Below are 15,950 nucleotides of genomic sequence, written 5' to 3'. Positions count from 1 at the left end.
GTAACCCAGAAGACAAGCCTCTTGGCAAGCCTGTCAGATTATCTCATTAGTTTAGTTGGGTTTGAAAGTCCCACTCTGTGTTTGGGCAGCACCGTGCCATGGGCCCTGGTTCTGGACTGGATGAAAAGGGAGAAGACACTGAGTACCAGCATCCGTAGCTCTCTCTCCCTGTCTGCGGATGGAAAACGAGCAGCTGCCTCGACCTGTTGTCATGGTGACTTCCTCAACATGCCGGACTGAACCCTTGAATGGTGAGCCCAAACCAATCCTTCCTTCCTTCCTTGAGTTGCCTTCTCCTCCCTTGCTCCCCTGAACCCCCCAGGGCTCCTTTCATCTTTTCATCATTTGACTGAGGAGCAGGGGAGCTTTCTCTAAGGAGCTCTGGAAGGTGTGACTTACCTCACAGGACTGCAGCCTAGAACTTCTCTGTAAGGGAAGTTGGGGGGGTCACAGACACTTCTCCTTCCTGGGCTTAGCCAGTCCTATTCCTGCTTTCTCTAGACCTCCTCCTTCCTCCCAAACTCTTCCCACCTCTGAAGAAAATGATTACTCAAAACGACAAACCGAGCCCAGAAATAGCCGTCCTATTTGTGGCTTAAAAGCAAGCGGCTTTATTTTTACAGTAAAATTGCTGTATTTTCTCTAAGCATAAATCATTATCTACCACAAATGAAACTCCAGCCCCATCTGTGATAGTTCCTGCTTTGTTGGTGGTGCCAATTAGTCACAAAACAATTGGTAACTTCCCCCTGCCCACTCACTCTGTGGGAGGAAAGCCATCCCTGGCAGCAGCCCCCTCCCACCAGCGCCCAACTTCCCTGGGGACCTTCTGACCACCTAACTTCCTGGGAGCTCCGCTCTGAATTCACCTGGCAACTGGTATCAGCTTCCAAATCGGGTGGCCTGTCCACGGCCAGAGTGGCCAGGCATCTCTGTTGTGTTCTGAGATGGAGAAAGGAAATGGGTGTGCCCCTGTTCTGTTGACTTAAACAATGACGCTGGCATCTCCTCTCTAGTTGGCCACTCCTGGGAACAACTGTTCGCCGACTCTGGACGGACTCAGCTCTGAGAAGCACCAAATGTGGAGAGGGGAGCAGAGAGAATCCTTCCGTCCCATCCCATTCTCTCTCCTTCCCCGCGGCTGGGGACCTCTTGGGCAGCCTGTTGGCTCTCTCTGGATCTCACCGGCTTCTCTCACCATCCTTCCTTGTGGTGCGTTCCTTGCTTTCCACCTTGTAGTTTGGCTTAGTGGGTTCTCTTTTCTCTCTGACTTTCTTCCTGAAACTTAAGCTTCTCCAGGACGCTGGCCTTCTCTTCCACTGGGACATGAAAATCAGGTAATAAGAAATCTTTTTCCGTATCTGGCCTAAGCTCACCTGCTCTGTTAATTTACACTCTCTCTCTGTATCTGTGCCAGCTGTGGTCTAAAGGTCTTCGGGGTAAGGCCCCCTCTCATGTGGTCTCCTTCCCCTCTGGGAGGACTGAGCCCCGGGCTTCCTGTGGATCAGTTGAACTCCTGCCCTTCAGACTGGCTTTGGAAACAGTCTGAACCAAGGCTTCACGACTTGGTCCATGGACCAAGTTTTCTGACCCGTTGAAATCACCTTCCTTCCCCTTTGACCCTACTGGTTCCGGGGTCAGTGCTGCTTCTCTGTGGTAACTGGAGGAAGCGAGGAAGCTCTCTGAAAAGAGGAAGGACAGGAGTGGAGGTGGGGGTAGCTCTTCACTGTGGGCACGGCTACCTGGGAACCAGGTGACCTACTGGAGAACAGTGGGCAGAGCTCAAGGGGGAAAGCAATTTAGTGCTGTGTTTCCAGGTTCCGGCGTGAGACTCTAACAAGAGCCGCAGTTCCTGGGAAGGAATTTGCTTGGGTACTGCCACGGGGCAGATGTACCCCTCAACCACAGTCCCCGGTGCCTTGGCTTCCCTTCCTCCCCATGACCTCAATCCAACTTTCTGCACTAAACTGTGCATTATCTGCTCCAAGGACTGCAAGAAGGAATGAGTACTGAGTTATTTATCCATGTGCCTCCCGCTAGGCAGATTTAGACATGCCTGTTCTTTTTCATCTCCACACCTTTTTGAGGTAATATTTAAAATTTATTTTATAGTAAAGAAGACTGGAGTCTTCAAGGGCTCAATGCAGGTTGTGTGTTTCCTTGTGAGCTTAGCCTAGGGATAGGAATGGTACTACATATTCTGCCCTTTCATACATTGTATCTTAGGAGCACCGTTCTCCTTAGCCCAGGTTGGCCCTCATCTCTCAAGGTGATGAGCCACCCTGTGCTATCCTCAGCCATTCCCACTGTGGATCAGGATACAGATTTTCACTTGTGTGTCAGGGAACGATGCCATTTGAAGTACTGCTTCTGCTGATAAGCGTGGGACCATCTGCTTGGCACAGCTCACATATTTTCAGCAGTGGGAGAGCAGCTCTGACTTCAGAGACTAGTCTGCAGCCATCCTTGGAGATGCTGAGATCAGGGACCTGGCGGGCTGGCTGGGTATGGATGCTACAGGATTCGAAGGAGTCATCTCCCTGTTGCACCTCTGACCCTTTCTGAGCGAAGGACAGCAGTGAGTCTGTGCTCCAGGGAGAAGTTGTTCAGATGCTCTGACAGCACAGTAAGATCTCCCCCGTCCTGAGAGCTGCCACCCGGCAGCGGTTTCTATGCCGATTGCTTTCTGTGGAGTGTTAGATAGTTGCTGTCAGTGTGTGTCGGCAAAAACTTCTGTCTCCCACCGCCTTCATCTTGGGAGATTTGCTTTTCTGCTGGGGGAGTTGTTCCCAGATATTGCTTTCCAACTTCAGGGTTGAAACTTCTGCCGCAACTCCGTCGTCTTGACTCATGACTGGGGAGGTATGGAAGGGATTCTGGGATTCATTCACAGAGTGGATGGTGCCTGTGATGAACGCTTTCAAGGTTGTTGCAGGAACAAGAGAAGAACTGGGAACTGAAAGGGCTGTAACAGTGTTTGATTCCTGTATAGAAAATGCTTAACTTAGTCACTGGGCATGGCTGGAGGCAAGTTGGGTGGGTTTCTCTTTGTTTTCCTTAGTGGGCATCAGTGCCAAAGGTGACAATGTAGACTAAGTAGTCTTTGGTATTACCTTAGCAGTGTTTCCCAGCCAGGGGGGCAGGGGCGATTTGGCAAGGAGTGAGTGTACCGGCTGTTGGCATGTTGCTGTGTGTGACAATAAGGTGATCAGAAGCTAGCCTCTGGAGTATGGAGGTTCACCTCATCACTGTGGGCATTTGAAGACTGGATGGTTCTGTTGTGTGGCTGTCCTACATTTTTTAGGACATTCAGCCACTCAGTTATTAGCATACTCAACTCTAAGCCACCAGGCATGCCAAATGTCCCAAAGGAGATGCAATTCCCTCCACCTCTGAAAGCAGTGCATGAAGTTGGCTCTTCTGCACACTAGAAAAGGGGACCTGTCTTTGCTCCTGTACCCAGGTGGCTCTGCTGTTAGGGTGACGTGAAGCTGTGCTGAACACAGGACAGGTGTTTCTGCCACACACACTTACCCTTCAGTGCCCTCCCTTGTCATGAAAATTCCATCTCACAAATGGCTTTCTATTTGTGCAGGATAGTGTATACACACACACACAGAGAGACACAGAGAGAGACAGAGACAGAGAGACAGAGACAGAGAAGAATGCACCCTTTGCATCCACACACCAAACAAGGTCCTGCCTGAGGTCAACTTCTGTGTGGTTGCCTGGGAACAGGAGCAGATTAGATAGACACTCCTTCAATCCCTAGTTTTGTTGTTGTTGCTGTTGTTTGTCTTATTGTCTTTCTTCCCCCCTCTATCTTTTCTTTCATCACCCCAACTTGTCTCTTTTATCTTCTCCCCCATCCCTTCCTCCCCCTCTCAGAATGGGAGTCTGGGCTCAGGGAAGACTGTTTTAGTGAACGGGAATGTGGAAGAGGATGCCTGCTCCCGAGTTTCTAGAGAATGTACATAAAGACACGGCACTTGCTGTTTAAAAAATTCACTGTTTTATTATTGTCTGTGCACGTGTGTGGGGCTATGAGGGGAGGTATGGAGTCAGTTCTCTCCTTCCTAGTGGGTTCGGGGACTGAACTCAGGTCATCAGGCTTGCACAGCAAGTGCCTTTACCTGTGAAGTCACCCCACTGGCCTACGGAAGGAGTTTAGAGTGTCTGCCCCACTGGTGGTCCTTGATTCTGCTGTCAGCTCCACTGTGCAACTTCTCACACTTGCAGGGAGAGATGAGTGTGAGTCCTGGATGGAGCTGTCAGGACCTGGCTGTGCGGGAAACCGCTGGGCTTGTTTTCCCGGCTTGTTGACTCATTATCTCAGCCCGACATTTCCACAAGACACTTGTTGGCATAGAACTGTCCAGTCTCTAGGCTTTCAATTCCTAGCTTTTCTCATCTCTCAGCCTTCCAGAAGGACATGAAAATTGACAATTATGTGAAGGAGCCAAGGTTCAGAGGGGCCGGGCTGCTTGGCTTGGGGCTTGCATCTGTGATCAGCTGGCTAGAAAGCTAAGTTCCTGAGTCAGGCAGGGTTAGGCATAGACAGCAGAGGCCTCTGCCTTGTAATGTGCACGACAAAGCCTCTTTGGCAGTCTTGGCCACATCTACTGAGAGAGCAAAGAGCATTCCCGGCAGTGAGGTTGACCACATTCTAGGCTCTTGGCACTCTTAGGAATACATCATCAGGGTCAAAGGCCCCAGAGGACCCTTGCAGAGGGACTTGAGCCATATCCAAGTAGATTGTAGTCTACTCAGAAAGAAAAGGAAGAGGCTGTGACTTGACAATGGTGTGAAAGAAGAGGCTGACTGACATCCACTCTGTCTTTAGTGACACAAAGATGGCGACTCGGGGTGTCACACTGGGCTCTGCCACAAGACGAGGAGCATGCGCATTGGCCCGTGTGCCACCTTGTTCAGGTGACCAGGCTACCTGCTGGAATCTGAAGTCTGTGATGCTTCTTCAGTGTTTCTTGAGCTGGGAGAGGTGAGGTCAAACTTAAAAGAGGCACTGTGGAACCGGCTTCAAATCTAGCGGCTGTGGTGTAGCAAACCCTAGCAGTTAAAAACAGATCTGAAGGTGGCGGTGGTGCACGTCTTTAATCCCAGCACTCGGGAGGCAGAGGCAGGAGGATCTCTGTGAGTTCAAGAAAAGTCTGGTCTACAGAGAGAGTTCCAGGACAGTAAGGACTACACAGAGAAACCCTATCTTGGAAAAACAAAATTAAAAATAAAATAAAATAAAAAACAGATCTGAGGTGTAACAGTCCCAGCTGTTGCTGTCCTGGAACTAGCTCTTGTAGAACAGGCTGGCCTCGAACTCACAGAGATCTGCCTGTAGCTGCCTCCCGAGTGCTTGGATTAAAGGCATGAGCCACCACTGCCTGGCACATGCACTACTCTTGCAGAGGACCCAGTTTTAATTCCTAGCTCACTCTGGGCAACTCACAACTTCCTGCAACTCCGGGGTGAGGGGATCTGATGACCTCTTCTGGCCTCTGTTGGCACTGCACTCAGGTTCACAGATACTCACACATAGAGACACAAAATGAAAAGTAAAAAATGATTTTTTTAGAATTTCATGTATGAGTCTATATTTATATCATGTTACCCCTCCTTTTTCTATTTCCAGCCCCTCTAGTGTTCCCCCATTCCCTTCCAAATTTATGGCCTCTTATTCTTTAATCATTACTATTATTACATATATACACACATGTAAATTTATAAATACAGTCTTAAGAGTCCCTTTAGTGTTGCTCACATGTGCATTTGTTTAAGGCTAATCATTTGGGATTAGATGACTTATCAGGGGGCTCTTCCCTGGAGAAGATGGAGCTTTCCATTCTCAGCAGGTATTAATAGTCGGTAGCTTTTCTTCTAGCAGTGAGGTTTTGTGATACTTCCCCATCTATGTTGGCATGCCAACTGGTGCTGTCATTTTCCAGATCTTTTTGGCAGTCACATTTTTGAGATTTTGTGGATGTGACCTCCCTGGAGTATATAGCAGACACTGCCTTGACATGGATGTCCTGGTTCTTTGGGGCTTCCAACCTCTCTGTTGCCTGTTCTTTGATGTTTCTGAGCCTTAGTTGAAGGGGTTGAAAAAACAAAATCTTTAAAAACAAAACAAAACAAGTGAACCAAACAAAAACAAACTAACCCCAACAATCTCTGAGAATTTGTGTAGGGGTGTCTGTGTCTAGGGAAAAGAGACAGTTCAGCAAGGGATGCATGCCATCAAAGAGCTTCCCAATGCCAGAAAAAAAAGATTCCAGACTATAAGACCAATTTTTGACATTTAATGACCTCCACTGACTTTGAAAAAAAAAAAACTTTTCTACTCAGACATGATATTACTGCTTACGGTTGTTTTAATTCCTATGGGCAGATGGGTTGTGCTACACATTCTTTGTGCTGGCCAGTCTGCTCTAAGGTGGGTAGTGTTTTCTTGAGCAGGGAGTGCAGTCCAGAAGGGAGAGGACACCGAAATGGGACCAAGACAGAGGATGCCAGCAGCAGGCAGGGCAGGAGGGCGTCTATAAAGGGGATGCGGAGCCCCTGCTAAGTGAAAAAAGTGTCCCAAAGCAGGGCACAGTGACGGCGTGGGACTTCTGGGCGGGTTGTTTGCACACAGGTGAGTGACAGGGTACCCTGCTGTCGTGTAGGGGAGTTATAAACATGGAGCTAAGCAACTCTTGGGTGGACTTGGGAGACGTTGGTATAGATGTATATGTTTGTGTTTGCATATGCACATTTTATAGATATGACTGTAAGTCCATGTATGCGATTGTAAATACGGGCATATATGTATTTAAAATAGTAAGAATCAGAAGCAATTGATCAAGGTTAGAGGATAAATACATTTTAGAGAATACCCTGATAAGGAGAAAATAATATGATATCAAATGAGAAATATATGATACCAATCCTTATCTTAAGTTGACCCCAATTCTTTTTTTTTTTGTTTGTTTGTTTGTTTTGTTTTTCGAGACAGGGTTTCTCTGTAGCTTTGGTGCCTGTCCTGGAACTAGCCCTTGTAGACCAGGCTGGCCTCGAACTCCCAGAGATCCGCCTGCCTCTGCCTCCAGAGTGCTGGGATTAAAGGCGTGTGCCACCACTGCCCGGCGACCCCAATTCTTTAAAATGTTTTTGAGACATTTAATGTGTTTGAGACATTAAAAAGAAAAATAAAGGACTATTCCAAGTGTTAAATAAGGTTAATTTTGAGTATTGGTCTTACATGTGAAGTTTTCAAATATTCTTCTTTGAGAACCTATCATTTTATAGTTGGAATAAAAGGTAACATAAATCAACACCTCCCATTTTGTATTGCAGCTAAATAGCTTAAGAGGAGGCCAGTAGGATGGCATTTTTGTGGTCCTTTTACTCAGGTAGACATGGTTTGATCTGTTCCTGAGGGGCCACTCTGCTTCTTGATGACCTCCTAGAACTCTCTTTGTCAACCAGGCTGACCTCCAACTTGTAGCAATCCCCTTGTCTCTGTGATTGCAAACAAGAGTGTCACCATAGACTTTAACATGGAGAGGGCACAGGAATCCTGGGCCCACCACAGACAAGGTCATAATTTGAAATCAACCTTAGGTCTTCGAGGGAAAACAGTTCTCTCCGTCAGGGAACATGGTGCCTTCAAGTCCTCAAACAGGCGGTTAGTGACAAGCTAAAGTGGAAAGCAGAATGTAAGACCTCTGCCGTGGGTGAGGCCTGCAGCAGGGTGAGGAGAAGGCCAGGCTTCCGACTGGCACGGCTCTGCCCTAGTTGTGAGTGTTGGTCCACCTCCCAGTCTCTCTGGCTTCTTTTTGTCTGTGAAGTGAGAGGCTCGGTTAAACCAGTAGCCTCCAGACTTTCTTCTCTGCTGAGTGAGAAACAGGCTCGGCTTTTGGTTGGCGGTCAAGAGACCTGGCCAGCTCTCCGATGAGGACCCTTGAGCATTTTCAGGCACCACTGTGTTGCTGCCCAGGGAACAACGGCCCCCATGAAGCACTTGTGGGTGGCAGAGCCCCAGTGGGGTTGTGACTTGCAGAGGCTCCAAGCTTAGTATTAATCCTTAATTTTCTTCCCCGTTGAATGGGGCAATGACGGCTTCCTTTCCAGCCTCCCACACCGGTGATGAGGTCCCATAGTTAGGCAGCGAGGAAGGGTTCTTTGGATGATAGCACCTGCATGCTGATGCTCCAGTAAGCTTCGTTCTCCCTAGGAGGTGTTTCCACGAGGAGCAGCGAGGAGGGAAGGGTGCTCCGTGATGCTCCTGACTAATGATGCCACCGCCTGCTCCAATCCTCTTGCGCTGTTCCCCACTGAGGTTCCCACCACTGTGTTCTACACCAAGGCCCGCTAGAATGAGATGTCTTTCTCCTCAGACTGTCCCTGCCAGGGAACACACAGCCTGCGGCTACACTTACTCTATAACAGGATGATTTGCGTGTCTGGACCAAAAGCCTGCAGTCCTAGAACCGGGTCTACCTGGAGACAGGCAGGTGTGGCCCCCATCAGGGAGCTCAAGTGCGGGATGTCTGTGGCGGCTGGGAAAGCATCCCCGTGACTAGACTAATTCCAAGTTAGGTTGTTTGGTCATAAGCAGCAACGGAGGCTCTACTCCCCACACTCAAATATCCCAGATCCTCATAGCAGATGTGCAAAAGATAAGACAGCCAGGAGCCTTGAGGAGGATGGGGAAACAGGGCCAGCTGGTTTCCCAGGCCTCCCAAACTGACACTGGACAGTTGGAAATTCCTGATGATCATGTAACATTGGGGGTGTGATTTTTGAATTTTTTTTAGCAATGTGTTCAAAGTAAAATCTCAATATAACAAAACAATGGAAGGATTATATTTGTTGTTTTTAATGAGAATTTAGTTTTCGTAATTTAACTATTTGCATTAAAACACCATGATCAAAATAGGTCTATGTGATTCAAGAGTTTTGCTCTGGAGCTGGGCGATGGTGGCGCACGCCTTTAATCCCAGCACTCGGGAGACAGAGGCAGGCGAATCTCTGTGAGTTCGAGACCAGCCTGGTCTACAAGAGCTAGTTCCAGGACAGGCTCCAAAACCACAGAGAAACCCTGTCTCAAAAAAACAAAAAACAACAACAAAAAGAGTTTTGCTCTGACCCTGAGAAAACTGTGTCCACTCATGGGGATGCCCTGAGCTGAAGTGAACACATTTTCTCTGGGAAGATCACAGAGAGCCATCTGCTTCTGCCTCCCAAGTGCTAAGATTACAGGTGTGTGCCACCACCATGTGCAGCTGGCCAAAACTATTCTTTCTGTAGTGCTGGGGTAGCGAAAGGGTCTTACTATGTTGTCCTGGCTAGCCTGGAGCTCACTATGTAGACCAGGCTAGCCTTGAATTTGTAAGATCTTCCTGACTCAGCTCCCTGAGTTTAAGCTATCCTGTCAGCTAGCAGGGACACCTGACTGCTAGGATTATAGATAAAAGCCACCGTGTCCAGCTAGCAGGGACATTCTGTATGTCCTGCCTTCGTGTATGCCCTTGTCCACAGCATTCCCTTTTCTTTTTTTTTTTGGTTTTTTGAGACAGGGTTTCTCTGTGGTTTTGGAGCCTGTCCTGGAACTAGCTCTTGTAGACCAGGCTGGTCTCGAACTCACAGAGATCCGCCTGCCTCTGTCTCCCGAGTGCTGGGATTAAAGGCATGCACCACCACCGCCAGGCAGCATTCCCTTTTTTTAAAATGCCTTTCTCCCCTTCTTCAGGAAATGAACTCCTACTGTCCCTCCAAGACCCGGTGATGTAAGGCCTCCCTTAAAACCGTATAAAGCTACGTCTTGCTGTGTGCTCGCCTGGTTTCTGGCATGCTCTCCTTCATTCCACTTACCAAATTAAATTAAATTCAGCTCTTTCCCCCCAGCAAAACTACGTAGAGGTTCTTATTTTTAACAGTCTGTAAAACAACTTGCAATTAAACCTTGAAAGGATGGAGAAAGCTTGTTCCATCATCACGAAGATAGATCTCTAACTGTAAAACTGAAGGTCAGTTTGACTTTAAAAAGACAGATCCAAGTGGGCCCAAAGTGTCCCTACAGCCTTCTCACCTGTTTTCTGTGAATGCGGTTTGAAGCTGTTGGGGGAGGGAGGACAGCTGAGTAGAAATAAAACCTGGATCATAAACGGAAAGTGTGGGGCCTGGCGTCTCGAGTATGGAGGAACACGCTGTGAATCTGGGGCTCAGTGAGGAAATAGGAAGGGAGGCAGCACAGTGATGAGCACCCTTCACCCCATGATTACAGCCAGACAGGAGAGCCCTGTTCCTCAGGTGAGAAGCCAACAGCTGATTGCCTTCAAGGTCTAGAGGGTTCTGGTGTATGAGCCTTGTCTCAGACAGCAAGACATCCCTGCCACTTTCCCCAAGAACCTAGCTTATGTCTGGTTTATACATTGCCAGCATTTGGTTTTGCTCCTAAGAACCTTGACTACATTTTGTGACAGTTGAAAGCCTGAGCTGTTCCTACAGGGTGGCCATTGGTCACCCACTCCTTCTGAGCACAGGAAATGCGGCTCACATGCTAAGGTACACACGCATGTGGGAGACACATCCTTTTCTTTTTTTTCATTTTTTGTTTTCTTATCAGTTAAATGATGAAATGCTATTTTGAACTCATTGGGCTAAATAAAATAGATCATGAAATGCTATTTTGAACTCATTGAGCTAAATAAAATAGATCATCAGAATAAATTTCACTGGTTTATTTTTGCTTCTTTTAAGAACATTTATTTTATTTAATTTTATTCTAATGAGTGTTTTGCCTGCATATGTGTATGTGTGTGCACCTGTGCATGACTGGTATCTGCAAAGGAGGGCATCTGAAGGAGGGCATCAGATCCCCCATTTGGATGCTTGTAAGCCGCATGTGGGTACTGGGAGCTAAACCTGGGTCCTCCCTTTATTGAGGGGGTCGGAGAGGAAAGGGTTTACTTCACTCAGTTTTTTTAAACATTCTTTATTGATTCTTTGCAAATTTCACATCATGTACCCTAATACTGCTTACCTCCCGGTCCTTCCACATCCTCCCCACACCCCTGCAGTAACCCCTCAAAGAAAATATTTAAAAAATCAAACCAAAACAAAACATAGCAAGCAAGTAAGCAAACAAACAAAAACAAGAATAAAAACAAAAATCCTCTTGGCTTCTCCATCTTTCCCTCCTCTCCATACCTCTCATTTGTCCTGGTGGCACTGGGGGTGGCGTGTCACACAGTACACCCTTTGTCCAGTCAGCTTTACTAGCAAATTCATTGCAATGAGTCGCTGGTCCGTTCAAGGCCTCTGGTTTCTGGCACACCATCATCACCGGGTCCTCACTGGAACTTCTCTGGGATATCCTGTGGCTACCCTGAGTCATGAAGATCCTGTGGGTATCATTCCACAGGTCCAGCAGATCCTAGACAGGTGGATGTTAGGTTGGGCCAACCCAAGACCCGGCTGTGGGCCTGGGTGGGAGCTGAGCTAATTAATCTGGGCCACTGGGGCTGCTCACCTCAGTCAGGAGGACAGAGTCAGCTCCCCCATGCCCATGCCATCAGGGTAGGTTCTCCCTCACCTGTGGTAGGACCAGGTCTCCCGAGTTCAGGGGTTCAACTCTCTTGCCTTAGAGTCCAGCCAGAGGCAGGACCAACTTTCCCGGGGCCACTGAAGGGTGGGGCTGACTCAGCATGGGGCCTCTGATTTCATCATGATTCCTAAGGCCCCTTAGGGTCACACAGTCCACAGATATCAACACAGACCCCAGCTCCAACTGAACTATGGACCCAGACATGGCCCTCGGCAGCAGCTCAGACCCAGATGACATCCTGGCTCTAGGTAGGAGCACTGACCATTCAGATCAGGCATGACCCCTAGACACCAATAAGGCCACGAGTTGTGGCCCCCACTCTGGGTTTCTGTGTGACTTTGGTGGCAACATGAGCCTTGGACAACACAGAACCCAGCCTCAGTAGGACCCCAGACCCAGACATGGTCCTCAGCTGCAGCTCTGTAGGGATAAGTCCCGCCCCTTAGGGGGCGTTTTTGCCTCGGGCTAATGTTTACCTATAAATCTGGCGAGCAGCGCTTGCTTCTGCTTTCCTGGTCTCCGCTGGAAGGGTGGTTCTGTAAGTCTATTTCCCCATTACAGCTGTATATATTTTTACAATCTGTCTGCATTCGTTTACTCCGTTACATTTTGGCCTAGCTCAGTCGGTAGAGCATGAGACTCTTAATCTCAGGGTGGTGGGTTCGAGCCCCACGTTGGGTGCCAAAATGTAACGGCCAGATTTATAGGTAAACATTAGCCTGAGGCGAACACGCCCCCTAAGGGGTGGGACTTATCCCTACACAGCTCTGGCCTAGAGGTTACCATGGCATTGGGTAGCAGCAGAGGTCACTCAGATCTGTATGGCCCCAGCTGCAGCATGGGCCCTAGACTCCAACAGGGCCACAGGTTGTGGCCCAGCCTGGATTCTCTCTAAGAGTATTCTTCACCATGAGCCATCTCTCTCTCCCCTATTTATTTATTTTTATTTTGTGTGTATGAGTGATTTATTTACTTTTTGCCTGAGTGTATGTTTGTGTACCATATGCCCGGAGTCCTTAGATGAGGGTGTTGGGTCCCTTGGAGTTATAGGTTGTTCAGGAGCCTGGGTCCTCTGCAAGAGCAGCAAGGCCTCTTAGCTGCTGAGCCTTCTCTCCAGCCTCTGAGCTTTCTAGCCACATGTTATGGATATGATTCATAGCTGAGTGTCTCTCTTCTATTTTATCTTATTTCTGTGTGTGTGCATGTGTGTTCATGGGTGTATAGGTACACACGCATGTAAGTGGGTATATGTGTGGAGGCCAGAAGTCAACCTAGAGCGTTGTTCCTAAGGTTCCATGCACTTATTTAAAAAAAAAAAAAAGGATCACTCACTGGCCTGAAACTTGCCACTCTGGCTCGGCTGGGTGGCCAGCAAGCTCTAGGAATTCACCCATCTCTGCCTCCCCAGTTCTGAGATTACAAATGTGTGCTGCCACATCTTTTTAAAATGTGTCTGTTCTATGTCTCTGTGTGCTTTATCTGGATGTGTATATGTGCATCACATTCATGCAGTGCCGATAGAAGCCAGAAGAGGGCATCAGATCCACCACCACAGGAGTTAGAGATGGGGAGCCTCCATCTGGGTGCTGGGAACTGAACCCAGGTCTCCCGCAAGAGAAGCAAGTGTTCTTAACTACTGAGCCATCGCTCCAGGCCCCACACCTAGGTGCCTTTGGTTTGTTTTTAAATGTGAGTCTAGGGGATCCAACTTAGTTCCTTGTGCTTGCAAAGCAAACACTTTCCTAACTGAGCCACCCCCCTCCACGCCAGCTGTCTCTTCTATTTTAATTCTCCAGTTTTCATAGTTTTTGTTTGTTTGACTTATTTACAGAAAGTTACCTGAAGCGGCGCAGCCCAAAGCCTCTTCATGGACCCATCAAATATGACATCCCTTGCTGAGGAGAAAGCCATGAACACCTCCAGCAGGAACGCCTCCCTGGGGAGCGCGCACCCGCCCATCCCCATAGTGCACTGGGTCATCATGAGCATCTCCCCTCTGGGCTTTGTGGAGAACGGGATCCTCCTCTGGTTCCTCTGCTTCCGGATGAGGAGGAATCCCTTCACGGTCTACATCACCCACTTGTCCATTGCGGACATCTCGCTCCTCTTCTGTATTTTCATCCTGTCCATTGACTATGCCCTGGACTATGAGCTCTCTTCTGGTCACTACTACACAATTGTCACATTGTCGGTGACGTTTCTATTTGGCTACAACACAGGCCTCTACCTGCTGACAGCCATCAGTGTGGAAAGATGCCTATCGGTCCTCTACCCAATTTGGTACAGATGCCACCGCCCCAAGCACCAGTCGGCATTTGTCTGTGCCCTCCTGTGGGCACTTTCGTGCTTGGTGACCACCATGGAGTATGTCATGTGCATCGACAGCGAGGAAGAGAGTCACTCTCGGAGTGACTGCCGGGCCGTCATCATCTTCATCGCCATCCTCAGCTTCCTGGTCTTCACCCCGCTCATGCTGGTGTCCAGCACCATCTTGGTGGTGAAGATTCGGAAGAACACATGGGCCTCCCACTCTTCAAAGCTGTACATCGTCATCATGGTCACCATCATCATCTTCCTCATCTTCGCCATGCCCATGCGGGTGCTCTACCTGCTGTACTACGAGTACTGGTCAGCCTTCGGGAACCTGCACAACATCTCCCTGCTCTTCTCCACCATCAACAGCAGCGCCAACCCCTTCATCTACTTTTTTGTGGGCAGCAGCAAGAAGAAGCGCTTCAGGGAGTCCTTAAAAGTGGTTCTGACCAGGGCTTTCAAAGATGAAATGCAGCCCAGACGCCAGGAGGGCAATGGCAACACCATCTCCATCGAGACCGTGGTCTGAGGACCGCAGCAGGGAACTGTGGGCAGAAACAGTGGAATGCGGGTGGCTTTCGATTTGTGCTTTGAGATTGAAATCTTCCAAGTATGATACAGAAGGGAAGCGTTCCACATGCATGGGAGTCTAATGATGAGCTTGTGTTCTTATCTAGTGTCTTCTGGAAATGTTTCCGTATGTGACGGGGCTCTGTCTTCTTCCATCCTTATCAAAGACTTATTTGTCTCTTAGCTCTTTGGTAGTGATCAACAGTTAACTACAAAAACTGCTCTAGCAGGAGGCATCCCAAATGGGACCTGGAGAACCTAGAGAAGCCATGCAACTACTGCTGTTTGCTCCACGTGACCTCAGGCGAGAGACTCTGGGGAGCCTCATTTCCCACCTTAGTGGAAGTGGTAACAGTCTGTACTGTGAGGATTATTGCTGAGTATGGCAAGGTGGGCAAAGCACCTGCTCATAGTCAAAGTTCAATAAAATCCATCTCTCTACATCCTTTAACTAGAACACAATGTGCTTATACAAATACTGCCTTGTGCTTTTTTTTTTAAATATTTATTTATTTATTATGTATATACAATATTCTGTCTGTGTGTATGCCTGAAGGCCAGAAGAGGGCACCAGACCTCTTTACAGATGGTTGTGAGCCATCATGTGGTTGCTGGGAATTGAACTCAGGACCTTTGGGAGAGCAGGCAATGCTCTTAACCACTGAGCCATCTCTCCAGCCCTGCCTTGTGCTTTTAAATGTTGAATGTAGATTCCCAAAGGTCTCCTGGCTTGCAGCATGGCAGCTTTTCATGGTATAACACCCCTGACTAAACACCAGGGATTGTCACAATCTAGGCAGTCACATATTTGGGACATCATTCTGGAAACAAACATTTTCCCCTCTTGGAAGACTTTCCCATGGCTTCCCGTTCCTTGGGGAATACTCCACAGAATGGAAATCTATGTCTTGAGAATTTTTTACTGTGTATACGATTTCACAAATGCAACTTAACTCAGGATGTTGAGAACTGTTGTGATCTTAAAGATCTGTTCCCCCAAAGTGATGGGTTATTTATAGTTATGAAGTTCTTGCCCTCAGCCTCATATGTGTCTCTACACCTGATACCTTTCTTCTGAGTCTGTGTGTGTGTGTGTGTATGTGTGTGTGTGTGTGCATGCAGCTCACGTACATGTGAATGTGTGTGGCTGAATGTGTGGTGGGTGTGAATGCATGTATGTGTGTGTGCATAAAGAAACCCAAGGCTGAACAGGGAGTGCCTCCATTGCTTTCCACCTTCTTCATTGAGTCAGGCACTCTCAGTCAAATCCAGAGTCATCCCTGGGCCAGTCTAACACACTAGCTTCCCTTTAGAATCCTTGTTTCTACCTTCTACACCCTGGGCTTACGGACAGGCTACCATGCCCATCCTGCATTTGTGTGCTTACTGGGAAATCCAAATTCTGGTCCTCACACTTGTACGCCAAGTGTTTTGCCCAAGCCTCCTGGTCTTTGTGTTTCATCCT

At 48.2% G+C, this 15,950-nt stretch overlaps 1 protein-coding gene across 3 annotated transcripts; it reads left to right on the top strand.

The window, feature by feature from the left end:
* The first annotated feature begins 1,169 nt into the window (after positions 1–1,169).
* Mas1 (MAS1 proto-oncogene, G protein-coupled receptor) lies at positions 1,170–15,478 on the top strand. Of its 3 annotated transcripts, none has more exons than XM_057762428.1 (2): positions 1,170–1,337; positions 13,434–15,478. In XM_057762428.1, exon 2 carries the CDS (start codon positions 13,470–13,472, stop codon positions 14,442–14,444), a length of 975 nt encoding a protein of 324 aa, XP_057618411.1. In that variant the 5' UTR covers positions 1,170–1,337; positions 13,434–13,469; the 3' UTR covers positions 14,445–15,478. The 3 variants fall into 3 exon arrangements, with proteins under 3 accessions (XP_057618411.1, XP_057618409.1, XP_057618410.1); XM_057762426.1 differs by lacking the exon at positions 1,170–1,337 and adding an exon at positions 2,501–2,626; XM_057762427.1 differs by lacking the exon at positions 1,170–1,337 and adding an exon at positions 2,717–2,862.
* The last annotated feature ends 472 nt before the right edge of the window (positions 15,479–15,950 follow it).

Source organism: Chionomys nivalis, chromosome 2 (genome assembly GCF_950005125.1).
Source record: "Chionomys nivalis chromosome 2, mChiNiv1.1, whole genome shotgun sequence".
Taxonomy (NCBI): Eukaryota; Metazoa; Chordata; class Mammalia; order Rodentia; family Cricetidae; genus Chionomys; species Chionomys nivalis.
The sequence above is the reverse complement of the archived record's forward strand: the minus strand, read 5'-3'. Positions and strand labels throughout refer to the sequence as shown.